Here is a 14,543-nt window from a genome sequence, read left to right as displayed (position 1 = left end):
AAGTCTCTTAGAGCCATGCTCTAAACCCAACAGGAAGTCGGCCATTTTGTATTGAAGGTCCATTTTGGACCTCGACTTTGACGTTTACAGCCTTTGCATTTGATCGAACTCCTCCTAGGGATTTCGATTGATCGGCTTCAAACTCGGTCAGTCTGGTCATAAGGCATGTCTGATTTAAAGTTATCAAATTGGTGACTGTATGAGCTTGCTGAAGGGGGGTTACCAGGGGTCAAAGTTCACCTACTCGCCATGAAACACGAAACTCTTATATATCCTGCACAGAAACTCACAGAGACACCAAACGATCAGTGATTGATCATCAATAGGTGTCCTAAAATACCCTGTGGTGAAATTATGACATCGCTTAGGCCACGCCCCCTGAGAACAGGAAGTGTCATGTTTTACTGTGAACGGTCGCTATCTTAGCCCTTTGACCTAATCAACATGAAACTGTGTCCAGAGACAGAAGACATGTTGGTGTGTTGTGGATCCAAGCCCTGACCGGCTGCGATGAAGCAGCTGGCTGTGGCGGCGTGGCGAAGTGACCTGTAACGCCGATGCCATACGTTTGCTTCTAGATTCCACATGTTTCGACCGAGCTGCACCAAACTTGGCCTGACTCATCCTGGTGTGATGCCTGACAATGCTATGTCATCATATTATGACGTCACATAAGCCCCGCCTCCTCAGAATGAATTAGAGAGATCTTCTGTGTAATTACATAATAAACAGTCCAAGTTCGTTGTTTGTAGGGCAATGCTGCCCTCTGCTGCCCACTGAAATAGTTTCATTATTTCAGTAATTTGACACCAGAGGGCAGCATTGCCCTACGGAATGACAGTTCAATGTTGAATTGAACAGGAAAAAATTAAATAATTTGTAATTCTAACACAAAAAATCACAGAGACACCAAACTTTAAGCTATGGATTATCATCGGGTGTGCAATAATATCCAATGGTCAAAAGATGACATCACTTAGGCCACGCCCCCTGACAACAGGAAGTCTCGTATTTTACTGTGAACGGTCGATTGCTTCTGCACCAAACTTTGCCTGAGTGAATCTGGTGGGATGCTCGTCGGACCTACGTCATCATATTATGACGTCATCTAAGCCCCGCCCCCTCGGAACAGGAAGTGCCGTTTTTTTTCCTTGGATAGCTCTGTTTATGGCTCTCTTGACCTAATCAAGGTGATTCTGTGTTGGATGACAGATAGGAAGTTGGTCTCGCTTGCTTTAAAGTGCCAAGAGTTTTCAATGGCGGCAACGCCGTTCGTATACGTTTGCTTCTACATTCCACATATTTTGACCGAGCTGCATCAAACTTGGCCTGAGTGATGCTGGTGGGATGCCCGTCGATCCTACGTCATCAGATTATGACGTCATCTAAGCCCCGCCCCCTCGGAACAGGAAGTGCCGTTTTTTTCCTTGGAAAGCTCTGTTTATGGCTCTTTTGACCTAATCAAGGTGATTCTGTGTTAGATGACAGATAGGAAGTTGGTCTCGCTTGCTTTAAAGTGCCAAAAGTTTTCAATGGCGGCAACGCCGTTCGTATACGTTTGCCTCTACATTCCACATATTTTGACCGAGCTGCACCTAATTTGGCATGAGTGTTCCTGGTGGGATGCCGGACGATCGTACGTCATCATATTATGATGTCATCTAAGCCCCGCCCCCTCAGAACAGGAAGTGCCTTTTTTTTCCTTGGAAAGCTCTGTTTATGGCTCTTTTGACCTAATCAAGATGATTCGGATGATGAGCTCTGTCAATGCTCGCTTCTGGCTGAACCGGGTGGGCGTGGCCAAATGGCGAATATCAGTCCCTCGCCATATGCATACGTTTGGCTCTTATTCAGGCATAGATCATCCGATTGGCGCCAAACTGGATATGTATGACCTTTGTTCACCTCTAAAGAGCCCAACAAGTTTGAAATGTAATTTGGCTCCACTGCGCCCCCTAAGTTAATACATCGGCCGTGTCTCCTCGACGCATTGACCAATCTGCACCAGATTTTTCGACAGTCGTCGGGGAGCGCCGCGGAACGCATTCACGCGTGTCGCCCGGTGGACGGGAGTGGAAAATGCGCGACAGCTTCTGCGGCCGCTAGCGGGCGACGGTGCTGGAAACTACGGCAGAGCTTCTGCGGTGGGGAGCTGGCTGCGGCTCTGGAAATCGTGCGAGAGCTTCTGCGGTGGCCGGAACCCCCGCGGTGGCCAATAGGCCGGAGCGGCGCTTGCTGCGAGGGCCGCCCGAGGCTGCTTGCAGCTTTAATTTTTATTATTCTGCCCCCCTCTTTGAGCGCCTTTTTGGGGGCTTTATCATATTCAAAAACTCACCAAACTTGGCGGAAGCGTCTAGGCAGTTGAAAAATTTCGTATTTTAAGGTCATCGCAAAAATCGCAAAAAAAATTGCTCAACGCCGGCAACTAGCAATTTTCAACAGACCCATTGCTATTCACTTACTTCATCGTAGAGACTTGAAATTCGGTACAGTTGTAGAGCTCACTAAGACGCTCAGAATTTACAAGTAATGTCATAGTGCAAGTATCGCAGGAAGTCGGCCATTTTGTATTGAAGGTCCATTTTGGACCTCGATTTTGACATTTACAGCCTTCGTATTTGATCGAACTCCTCCTAGGGATTTCGATTGATCGGCTTCAAACTCGGTCAGTCTGATCATAAGGCATGTCTGATTTAAAGTTATCAAATTGGTGAGTTTTGGAGCATGTTGAAGGGGGGTTACCAGGGGTCAAAGTTCACCTACACGCCATGAAACAAAAACCTCTTATATTTCCTATACAAAAACACATAGAGGGACCAAACTTTCAGTGATTGATCGTCATCGGGTGTCCTATAATACTCTGCAGTGACATTTTTTTTTTACGTAGGCCACGCCCCCTGAGAGCAGGAAGTGTAATGTTTTACTGTGAACGGTCGCTATCTCAGCCCTTTGACCTAATCAACATGAAACTGTGTCCAGAGACAGAAGACATGTTGGTGTGTTGTGGATTCCAACCCCGACCGGCTGCGATGAAGCAGGTGGGCGTGGCGGCGTTGCGAACGCCGTCGAATTTCGTTTGGCTCTGAATTCCACAGTTTCGGGGTGAGCTGCTCCAAACTCACTAGGATGGATCCTTATCCACCCGCCAACAGGAATCCATAGCGATATTTGGTGGGCGTGGCCTAATTTCTCTATACTGCCCCCTAGAATATTTTAAAAAATCAGCCCCAAGCCATGCTTTAACTTAGAATTACGAAACTTGGTACACATGTGTATCTTCTCAGGACGTACAAAAAAGTCTCTTGGAGCCATGCTCTAAACCCAACAGGAAGTCGGCCATTTTGGATTGAAGGTCCATTTTGGGCCCTGTTGTGGCCGTTTACAGCCTTTGCATTTGATCGAACTCCTCCTAGGGATTTCGATTGATCGGCTTCAAACTCGGTCAGTCTGATCATAAGGCATGTTTGATTTAAAGTTATCAATATGGTGAGTCTTGACCATGTTGAAGCGGGGTTAGCAGGGCTCAAAGTTCCCCTGTGATCGACTGTGTAATATGTAATTACAAAGGGGATCCTTTGTCATTCCGTAGGGCAATGCTGCCCTCTGGTGTCGAATTACTAAAATTACTGAAAAAGTTTCATTATTTCAGTAATTCGACACCAGAGGGCAGCATTGCCCTACGGAATGACAGTTCAATGTTGAATTAAAGAGGAAAAAATTAAATAATTTGTAATTCTAACACAAAAACTCACAGAGACACCAAAGTTTGAGTTATTGATCATCCTCTTGTGTAGAATAATATCCAATGGTCAAATGATGACATCACGTAGGCCACGCCCTCTGACAACAGGAAGTCTTGTATTTTACTGTGAACGGTCGATAGCTTCTGCACCAAACTTTGCACGAGTGACCCTGGTGGGATCCTTGACGACCCTATGTCATCATATTATGACGTCATCTAAGCCCCGCCCCCTCGGAACAAGAAGTGTCTTTTTTTTCCTTGGAAAGCTACGTTTATGGCACTCTTGACCTAATCAAGATGATTCGGATGATGAGCTCTGTCAATGCTCGCTTCTGGCTGAACCGGGTGGGCATGGCAAAATGGCGAATATCAGTCCCTCGCCATATTCATACGTTTGGCTCTAATTCACACATAGATCATCCGATGGGCGCCAAACTGGATATGTATGACCTTTGTTCACCTCTAAAGAGCCCAACGAGTTTGAAATGTAATTTGGCTCCACTGCGCCCCCTAAGTTAATACATCGGCCATGTCTCCTCGATGCATCGACCAATCTGCACCAGATTTTTTGACGGTCGTCGGGGAGCGCCGCCTAACGCATTCACGCGTGTGGCCCGGTGGACGGGCGGGGAAAATGCGCGACAGCTCCTGCGGCGGCTAGCGGGCGGCGGTGCCGGAAACTGCGGCAGAGCTTCCGCGGTGGGGAGCGGGCTGCGGCTCTGGAAAACGCGCGAGATCTTCTGCGGTGGCCGGAACCCCCGCGGTGGCCAATAGGCCGGAGCGGCGCTTGCTGCGAGGGCCGCCCGAGGCTGCTAGCAGCTTTAATTAGGCCCGAGCAGCAAAGCGCTGCGAAGGCCTATTGTATCTGTACTGTTTCTTATTATTAGGCCCGAGCAGCAAAGCGCTGCGAAGGCCTATTGTATCTGTACTGTTTATTATTAGGCCCGAGCAGCAAAGCGCTGCGAAGGCCTATTGTATCTGTACTGTTTCTTATTAGGCCCGAGCAGCAAAGTGCTGCGAAGGCCTATTGTATCTGTGCTGTTTATTAGGCCCGAGCAGCAAAGCGCTGCGAAGGCCTATTGTATCTGTAGTGTTTATTATTATTATTATTATTATTATTATTATTATTATTATTCTGCCCCCCCAAAGAGGCGCCTTTTTGGGGGCTTTATCATATTCAAAAACTCACCAAACTTGGCGGTCGCGACTAGAAAAATTCAAAATTTTGAATTTTAAGGTTGTCGCAAAAATCGCAAAGAAAATTGCTCAACGCCGGCAACTAGCAATTTTTTGTTGACACAATGGTATGAACGTATTTCATCGTAGAGACATAAAATTTGGTAGACTTGTAGAGCTCACCAAAAGACTCAGAACTTACATTTAATGTTATAAGCCAACTATCACAGGAAGTCGGCCATTTTGTATTGAAAGTCCATTTTTTACCTCTATTTTGACGTTTACAGCCGTCGTATTTGATCGAACTCCTCCTAGGGATTTCGATTGATCGGCTTCAAACTTGGTCAGTCTGATCATAAGGCATGTTTGATTTAAAGTTATCAAATTGGTGAGTTTTGGAGCATGTTGAAGGGGTGTTAGCAGGGGTCAAAGTTCACCTACTCGCCATGAAACACGAAACTCTTATATTTCCTATACAAAAGCACATAGAGGGACCAAACTTTCAGAGATTGATGGTCATCGGGCCTCCTAAAATACCCTGTGGTAAAATGATGACATCACTTAGGCCACGCCCCCTGAGAACAGGAAGTGTCATGTTTTACTGTGAACGGTCGCTATCTTAGCCCTTTGACCTAATCAACATGAACCTGTGTCCAGAGACAGAAGACATGTTGGTGTGTTGAGTATTCCAACCCCGACCGGCTGCGATGAAGCAGGTGGGCGTGGCGGCGTTGCGAACGCCGTCAAATTTCGTTTGGCTCTGAATTCCACAATTTCGGGCCCAGCTGCTCCAAACTCACTAGGATGGATCCTTATCCACCCTCCGACAGGAATTCATAACAAAATTTGGTGGGCGTGGCCTAATTTCTCTATATCGACCCCTAGAGTATTTTAAATGAACAGCCCCAGGCCATGCTTTATCCTAGAATTACTAAACTTGGTACATATGTGTATCTTGTCAGGACGTACAAAAAAGTCTATTAGAGCCATGGTCGGAACCCAACAGGAAGTCGGCCATTTTGTATTGAAGGTCCATTTTGGACCTCGAGTTTGACGTTTACAGCCTTTGCATTTGATCGAACTCCTCCTAGGGATTTCGATTGATCGGCTTCAAACTCGGTCAGTCTGATCATAAGGCATGTCTGATTTAAAGTTATCAAATTGGTGACTGTATGAGCTTGCTGAAGGGGGGTTACCAGGGGTCAAAGTTCACCTACTCGCCATGAAACACGAAACTCTTATATTTCCTATACAGAAACAAATAGAGGGACCAAACGTTCAGTTATTGATCGTCATCGGGTGTCCTAAAATACCCTGTGGTGAAATTTTATTTTTTCGTAGGCCACGCCCCCTGAGAGCAGGAAGTGTAATGTTTTACTGTGAACGGTCGCTATCTCAGCCCTTTGACCTAATCAACATGAAACTGTGTCCAGAGACAGAAGACATGTTGGTGTGTTGTGGATTCCAACCCCGACCGGCTGCGATGAAGCAGGTGGGCGTGGCGGCGTTGCGAACGCCGTCGAATTTCGTTTGGCTCTGAATTCCACAGTTTCGGGGTGAGCTGCTCCAAACTCACTAGGATGGATCCTTATCCACCCGCCAACAGGAATCCATAGCGATATTTGGTGGGCGTGGCCTAATTTCTCTATACTGCCCCCTAGAATATTTTAAAAAATCAGCCCCAAGCCATGCTTTAACTTAGAATTACGAAACTTGGTACACATGTGTATCTTCTCAGGACGTACAAAAAAGTCTCTTGGAGCCATGCTCTAAACCCAACAGGAAGTCGGCCATTTTGGATTGAAGGTCCATTTTGGGCCCTGTTGTGGCCGTTTACAGCCTTTGCATTTGATCGAACTCCTCCTAGGGATTTCGATTGATCGGCTTCAAACTCGGTCAGTCTGATCATAAGGCATGTTTGATTTAAAGTTATCAATATGGTGAGTCTTGACCATGTTGAAGCGGGGTTAGCAGGGCTCAAAGTTCCCCTGTGATCGACTGTGTAATATGTAATTACAAAGGGGATCCTTTGTCATTCCGTAGGGCAATGCTGCCCTCTGGTGTCGAATTACTGAAATTACTGAAATAGTTTCATTATTTCAGTAATTCGACACCAGAGGGCAGCATTGCCCTACGGAATGATAGAGTTCAATTTTGTGAGGAAGAGGAAAAAATTAAAAATTTGTAATTCTAACAGAAAAACTGGCATCCTGGTGGGATGCCAGTCGATCATATGTCAGCATATTATGATGTCATCTAAGCCCCGCCCCCTCAGAAAAGGAAGTGCTATTTTTTTAACTTGTAAAGTTCCATTTATGGCTCTCTTGACCTAATCAAGGTGATTCTGTGTTGGATGACAGATAGGAAGTTGGTCTCACTTGTTTTAAAGTGCCAAGAGTTTTCAATGGCGGCAACGCCGTTGGCATACGTTTGCCTCTAGATTCCACATGTTTTGACCGAGCTGCACCAAACTTGGCATGAGTGATTCTGGTGGGATTCCTGACGATCCTACGTCATCATATTATGACGTCATCTAAGCCCCGCCCCCTCGGAACAGGAAGTGTCTTTTTTTTCCTTGGAAAGCTCTGTTTATGGCTCTCTTGACCTAATCAAGATGATTCGGATGATAATCTCTGTCAATGCTCGCTGCTGGCTGAACCGTGTGGGCGTGGCCAAATGGCGAATATCAGTCCCTCGCCATATACATACGTTTGGCTCTAAATCACACATGGATCATCCGATTGACGCCAAACTGGATATATACGACCTTTGTTCACCTCTAAAGAGCCCAACGAGGTTGAAATGTAATTTGACTCCACTGCGCCCCCTAAGTTAATACATGGGCTGTATCTCCTCGACGCATCGACCGATCTGCACCAGATTTTTTGACAGTCGTCGGGGAGCGCCGCCGAACGCATTAACTCGTATCGCCCGGTGGACGGGCGGGGGAAATGCGCGACAGCTTCTGCGACGGCTAGCGGGCGGCGGTGCTGGAAACTGCGGCAGAGCTTCCGCGGTGGGGAGCGGGCTGCGGCTCTGGAAACCGAGCGAGAGCTTCTGCGGTGGCCGGAACCCCCGCGGTGGCCAATAGGCCGGAGCGGCGCTTGCTGCGAGGGCCGCCCGAGGCTGCTTGCAGCTTTAATTATTATTCTGCCCCCCAAAAGAGGCGCCTTTTTGGGGGCTTTATCATATTCAAAAACTCACCAAACTTGGCGGTCACGACTAGAAAAATTCAAAATTTTGAATTTTAAGGTTGTCGCAAAAATCGCAAAAGAAATTGCTCAACGCCGGCAACTAGCAATTTTCTGTTGACACAATGGTATGAACGTACTTCATCGTAGAGACATGAAATTTGGTACACTTGTAGAGCTCACCAAAAGACTCAGAACTTACATTTAATGTTATAAGCCAACTATCACAGGAAGTCGGCCATTTTGTATTGAACGTCCATTTTTTACCACGATTTTGACGTTTACAGCCTTCGTATTTGATCGAACTCCTCCTAGGGATTTCGATTGATCGGCTTCAAACTCGGTCAGTCTGATCATAAGGCATGTCTGATTTAAAGTTATCAAATTGGTGAGTTTTGGAGCATGTTGAAGGGGGGTTAGCAGGGGTCAAAGTTCACCTACTCGCCATGAAACACGAAACTCTTATATTTCCTATACAAAAGCACATAGAGGGACCAAACTTTCAGAGATTGATGGTCATCGGGTGTCCTATAATACCCTGTGGTAAAATGATGACATCACTTAGGCCACGCCCCCTGAGAACAGGAAGTGTCATGTTTTACTGTGAACGGTCGCTATCTTAGCCCTTTGACCTAATCAACATGAAACTGTGTCCAGAGACAGAAAACATGTTGGTGTGTTGTGGATTCAAGCCCAGACCGGCTGCGATGAAGCAGGTGGGCGTGGCGGCGTTGCGAACGCCGTCGAATTTCGTTTGGCTCTGAATTCCACAATTTCGGGCCCAGCTGCACCAAACTCACTAGGATGGATCCTTATCCACCCGCCAACAGGAATCCATAGCGAAATTTGGTGGGCGTGGCCTAATTTCTCTATAGCGACCCCTAGAATATTTTAAAAAATCAGCCCCAAGCCATGCTTTAACCTAGAATTACGAAACTTGGTACACATGTGTATCTTGTCAGGACGTACAAAAAAGTCTATTAGAGCCATGCTCTAAACCCAACAGGAAGTCGGCCATTTTGTATTGAAGGTCCATTTTGGACCTCGACTTTGACGTTTACAGCCTTCGTATTTGATCGAACTCCTCCTAGGGATTTCGATTGATCGGCTTCAAACTCGGTCAGTCTGATCATAAGGCATGTCTGATTTAAAGTTATCAAAACGGTGGCTGTAAGAGCTTGCTGAAGGGGGGTTAGCAGGGGTCAAAGTTCACCTACTCGCCATGAAACACGAAACTCTTATATATCCTGCACAGAAACTCACAGAGACACCAAACGTTCAGTGATCGATCATCAATAGGTGTCCTAAAATACCCTGTGGTGAAATTATGACATCGCTTAGGCCACGCCCCCTGAGAACAGGAAGTGTCATGTTTTACTGTGAACGGTCGCTATCTTAGCCCTTTGACCTAATCAACATGAAACTGTGTCCAGAGACAGAAGACATGTTGGTGTGTTGTGGATCCAAGCCCTGACCGGCTGCGATGAAGCAGCTGGGTGTGGCGGCGTGGCGAAGTGACCTGTAAGGCCGATGCCATACGTTTGCTTCTAGATTCCACATGTTTCGACCGAGCTGCACCAAACTTGGCCTGACTCATCCTGGTGTGATGCCTGACAATGCTATGTAATCATATTATGACATCATCTAAGCCCCGCCCCCTCAGAATGAATTAGAGAGATCTTCTGTGTAATTACATAATAAACAGTCCATGTTCGTTTTTTGTAGGGCAATGCTGCCCTCTGCTGCCCACTGAAATAGTTTCATTATTTCAGTAATTCGACACCAGAGGGCAGCATTGCCCTACGGAATGACAGTTCAATGTTGAATTAAAGAGGAAAACATTAAATAATTTGTAATTCTAACACAAAACCTCACAGAGACACCAAAGTTTGAGTTATTGATCATCCTCAGGTGTAGAATAATATCCAATGGTCAAATGATGACATCACGTAGGCCACGCCCCCTGACAACAGGAAGTCTTGTATTTTACTGTGAACGGTCGATAGCTTCTGCACCAAACTTTGCACGAGTGACCCTAGTGGGATCCCTGACGACCCTATGTCATCATATTATGACGTCATCTAAGCCCCGCCCCCTCGGAGCAGGAAGTGTCTTTTTTTTCCTTGGAAAGCTCCGTTTATGGCTCTCTTGACCTAATCAAGATGATTCGGATGATAAACTCTGTCAATGCTCGCTGCTGGTTGAACCGTGTGGGCGTGGCCAAACGGCGAATATCAGTCCCTCGCCATATGCATACGTTTGGCTCTTATTCAGGCATAGATCATCCGATTGGCGCCAAACTGGATATGTATGACCTTTGTTCACCTCTGAAGAGCCCGACGGGTTTGAAATGTAATTTGGCTCCACTGCGCCCCCTAAGTTAATACATGGGTTGTATCTCCTAGACGCATCGACCGATCTGCGCCAGATTTTTCGACAGTCGTCGGGCAGCGCCGCCGAACGCATTCACGCGTGTCGCCCCGTGGACGGGCGGGGAAAATGCGCGACAGCTTCTGCGGCGGCTAGCGGGCGGCGGTGCTGGAAACTGCGGCAGAGCTTCTGCGGTGGGGAGCGGGCTGCGGCTCTGGAAAACGCGCGAGAGCTTCTGCGGTGGCCGGAACCCCCGCGGTGGCCAATAGGCCGGAGCGGCGCTTGCTGCGAGGGCCGCCCGAGGCTGCTTGCAGCTTTAATTAGGCCCGAGCAGCAAAGCGCTGCGAAGGCCTATTGTATCTGTGCTGTTTATTATTATTAGGCCCGAGCAGCAAAGCGCTGCGAAGGCCTATTGTATCTGTACTGTTTATTAGGCCCGAGCAGCAAAGCGCTGCGAAGGCCTATTGTATCTGTACTGTTTATTATTATTTTTCTTCCCTACAAATGAATTGGCCTTTTGGGGGCTTTATCATATTCAAAAACTCACCAAACTTGGCGGATGCATACAGCGAAAATTCAAAATTTACGTATTTTAAGGTCGTTGCAAAAATCGCAAAAAAAATTGCTGAACGCCGGCAACTAGCAATTTTCAACAGACCCATTGCTATTCACTTACTTCATCGTAGAGACTTGAAATTCGGTACAGTTGTAGAGCTCACTAAGACGCTCAGAATTTACAAGTAATGTCATAGTGCAAGTATCGCAGGAAGTCGGCCATTTTGTATTGAAGGTCCATTTTGGACCCTATTTTGGCCGTTTACAGCCTTCGTATTTGATCGAACTCCTCCTAGGGATTTCGATTGATCGGCTTCAAACTCGGTCAGTCTGATCATAAGGCATGTCTGATTTAAAGTTATCAAATTGGTGAGTTTTGGAGCATGTTGAAGGGGGGTTACCAGGGGTCAAAGTTCACCTATACGCCATGAAACAAAAACCTCTTATATTTCCTATACAAAAACACATAGAGGGACCAAACTTTCAGTGATTGATCGTCATCGGGTGTCCTATAATACCCTGCAGTGAAATTTTTTTTTTACGTAGGCCACGCCCCCTGAGAGCAGGAAGTGTCATGTTTTACTGTGAACGGTCGCTATCTTAGCCCTTTGACCTAATCAACATGAAACTGTGTCCAGAGACAGTAGACATGTTGGTGTGTTGTGGATTCCAACCCCGACCGGCTGCGATGAAGCAGGTGGGCGTGGCGGCGTTGCGAACGCCGTCGAATTTCGTTTGGCTCTGAATTCCACAGTTTCAGGGTGAGCTGCTCCAAACTCACTAGGATGGATCCTTATCCACCCGCCAACAGGAATCCATAGCGATATTTGGTGGGCGTGGCCTAATTTCTCTATACTGCCCCCTAGAATATTTTAAAAAATCAGCCCCAAGCCATGCTTTAACTTAGAATTACGAAACTTGGTACACATGTGTATCTTGTCAGGACGTACAAAAAAGTCTCTTGGAGCCATGCTCTAAACCCAACAGGAAGTCGGCCATTTTGTATTGAAGGTCCATTTTGGGCCCTGTTGTGGCCGTTTACAGCCTTTGCATTTGATCGAACTCCTCCTAGGGATTTCGATTGATCGGCTTCAAACTCGGTCAGTCTGATCATAAGGCATGTTTGATTTAAAGTTATCAATATGGTGAGTCTTGACCATGTTGAAGCAGGGTTAGCAGGGCTCAAAGTTCCCCTGTGATCGACTGTGTAATACAAAGGGGATCCTTTGTCCTGTGTAGGGCAATGCTGCCCTCTGGTGTCGAATTACTGAAATAATGAAACTATTTCAGTAATTTCAGTAATTCGACACCAGAGGGCAGCATTGCCCTACGGAATGATAGAGTTCAATTTTGTGAGGAAGAGGAAAAAATTAAAAATTTGTAATTCTAACACAAAAACTGGCATCCTGGTGGGACGCCAGTCAATCATATGTCATCATATTATGATGTCATCTAAGCCCCGCCCCCTCAGAAAAGGAAGTGCTATTTTTTTAACATGTAAAGTTCCATTTATGGCTCTCTTGACCTAATCAAGGTGATTCTGTGTTGGATGACAGATAGGAAGTTGGTCTCACTTGTTTTAAAGTGCCAAGAGTTTTCAATGGCGGCAACGCCGTTGGCATACGTTTGCCTCTAGATTCCACATGTTTTGACCGAGCTGCAACAAACTTGGCATGAGTGATTCTGGTGGGATTCCTGACGATCCTACGTCATCATATTATGACGTCATCTAAGCCCCGCCCCCTCGGAACAGGAAGTGCCATTTTTTTCCTTGGAAAGCTCTGTTTATGGCTCTCTTGACCTAATCAAGATGATTCGGATGATAATCTCTGTCAATGCTCGCTGCTGGCTGAACCGTGTGGGCGTGGCCAAATGGCGAATATCAGTCCCTCGCCATATACATACGTTTGGCTCTAAATCACACATGGATCATCCGATTGATGCCAAACTGGATATATACGACCTTTGTTCACCTCTAAAGAGCCCAACGAGGTTGAAATGTAATTTGACTCCACTGCGCCCCCTAAGTTAATACATGGGCTGCATCTCCTCGATGCATCGACCGATCTGCACCAGATTTTTTGACAGTCGTCGGGGAGCGCCGCCGAACGTATTAACTCGTATCGCCCGGTGGACGGGCGGGGGAAATGCGCGACAGCTTCTGCGGCGGCTAGCGGGCGGCGGTGCTGGAAACTGCGGCAGAGCTTCCGCGGTGGGGAGCGGGCTGCGGCTCTGGAAACCGCGTGAGAGCTTCTGCGGTGGCCGGAACCCCCGCGGTGGCCAATAGGCCGGAGCGGCGCTTGCTGCGAGGGCCGCCCGAGGCTGCTTGCAGCTTTAATTTAGTCTCTTTTCATCTGTATAATGAGGGAGACATTAGTGTCATTCCTTGTGTGGTTAAACTTAAGTGCAGTGTGTCAGGAGAGTCTCACCTGGGTAGTAGCTTCACTAGTGAAGGATTGCATTTTGCATTCCAACATCTGACTGTGACTTCTCCCCGGCAGAGTTCCAGCAGATCCATTGTATGAATGAATAGTTTGAGTCTGAGGAGACAAGTCTGGACTGCACTCTTCTAGTGAAGAACTGACTTCTGCATCAGTATTAAGAAGGGAGTACCGATTTCTGGTTTGGATCTGTGATCCAGTACTTTCGTTGTAGCCTTGGTTAGAGGATCGTGATATCACCCCAAATTTGCGTGTACGTTTGCAGTTCACCACTTCAAAATCAGTTATGTCCTGCTGGGTTTGACAGTGATCCATCTTGTTAGGAATAGTGAAACTTCCCTTGACACAAGGAGGGAGAGGGGCCTTTCGCTTGATGCGACGCAAAAGGATCAAATAAATGCAACCGCCATTCCAGCACTGATCAACCAGGTAGCTGTAAAAAAAAAGAAACAGACTTAGTATCTACAAAACTATTCTCTTCTGTTTTCACCAAACACATTACATATTAAAAAAGCCATTAATTTTCAAGTAAAGTTTTATTGTCCATTCAAGAAAAAATTTACAAACTCCTGCAAAATTCCCTGTAAACAACTAACTAAAGTGAGCATGCAGCACCACCAGCAGCTACCAACATATTTAATCCAGTTTCTAGATTAAATATTCTCAAACTCACTTGGCTCAGCATTTTTGTCCTGAGCATAATGGACAAAAATGCTCAGGATACAGAAAGATCAGTGACGACTACGCCAAATACCCTTCTGTTAATAATCACTATATCCCCCCCAATTGCAATTAACTCTTGCTGTGCTGCCTCTGTCTGTCTAACTCTCTCAGACAGGCACCCTTCACATTGGATTGCGACCACTTCACAATCTGCAAAAACTGGGCAGCATTGCAAAAAATTTTAACAGCTTCATTTCAGTGTGAAAGTGTTGTTAGACACTGGAGTGGAGACACAGGAGTATAGTAATAGATTTTCCAGTGTGTTATTTGCTATTGTTCAACTATAATGTCATTATAATGTCAAGTACACCAGGATGTGTCCTTGAGCTTTTGACAATCAAGATA

At 46.4% G+C, this 14,543-nt stretch overlaps 1 protein-coding gene across 3 annotated transcripts in view; it reads right to left on the bottom strand.

Annotated features, from left to right (window-relative positions):
* Nucleotides 1-14,543, bottom strand: part of pdzd2 (PDZ domain containing 2) — a 137,251-nt gene that overhangs the window by 88,823 nt on the left and 33,885 nt on the right. For all 3 annotated transcript variants that reach the window (XM_028033646.1, XM_028033644.1, XM_028033643.1), the window contains one exon: nucleotides 13,464-13,908. In XM_028033646.1, coding sequence (XP_027889447.1) covers nucleotides 13,464-13,908 — 445 coding nt within the window. The remainder of the gene's footprint in view (nucleotides 1-13,463; nucleotides 13,909-14,543) is intronic.

Source organism: Xiphophorus couchianus, chromosome 12, assembly GCF_001444195.1.
Source record: "Xiphophorus couchianus chromosome 12, X_couchianus-1.0, whole genome shotgun sequence".
Classification (NCBI taxonomy): domain Eukaryota; kingdom Metazoa; phylum Chordata; class Actinopteri; order Cyprinodontiformes; family Poeciliidae; genus Xiphophorus; species Xiphophorus couchianus.
The sequence above is the reverse complement of the archived record's forward strand: the minus strand, read 5'-3'. Positions and strand labels throughout refer to the sequence as shown.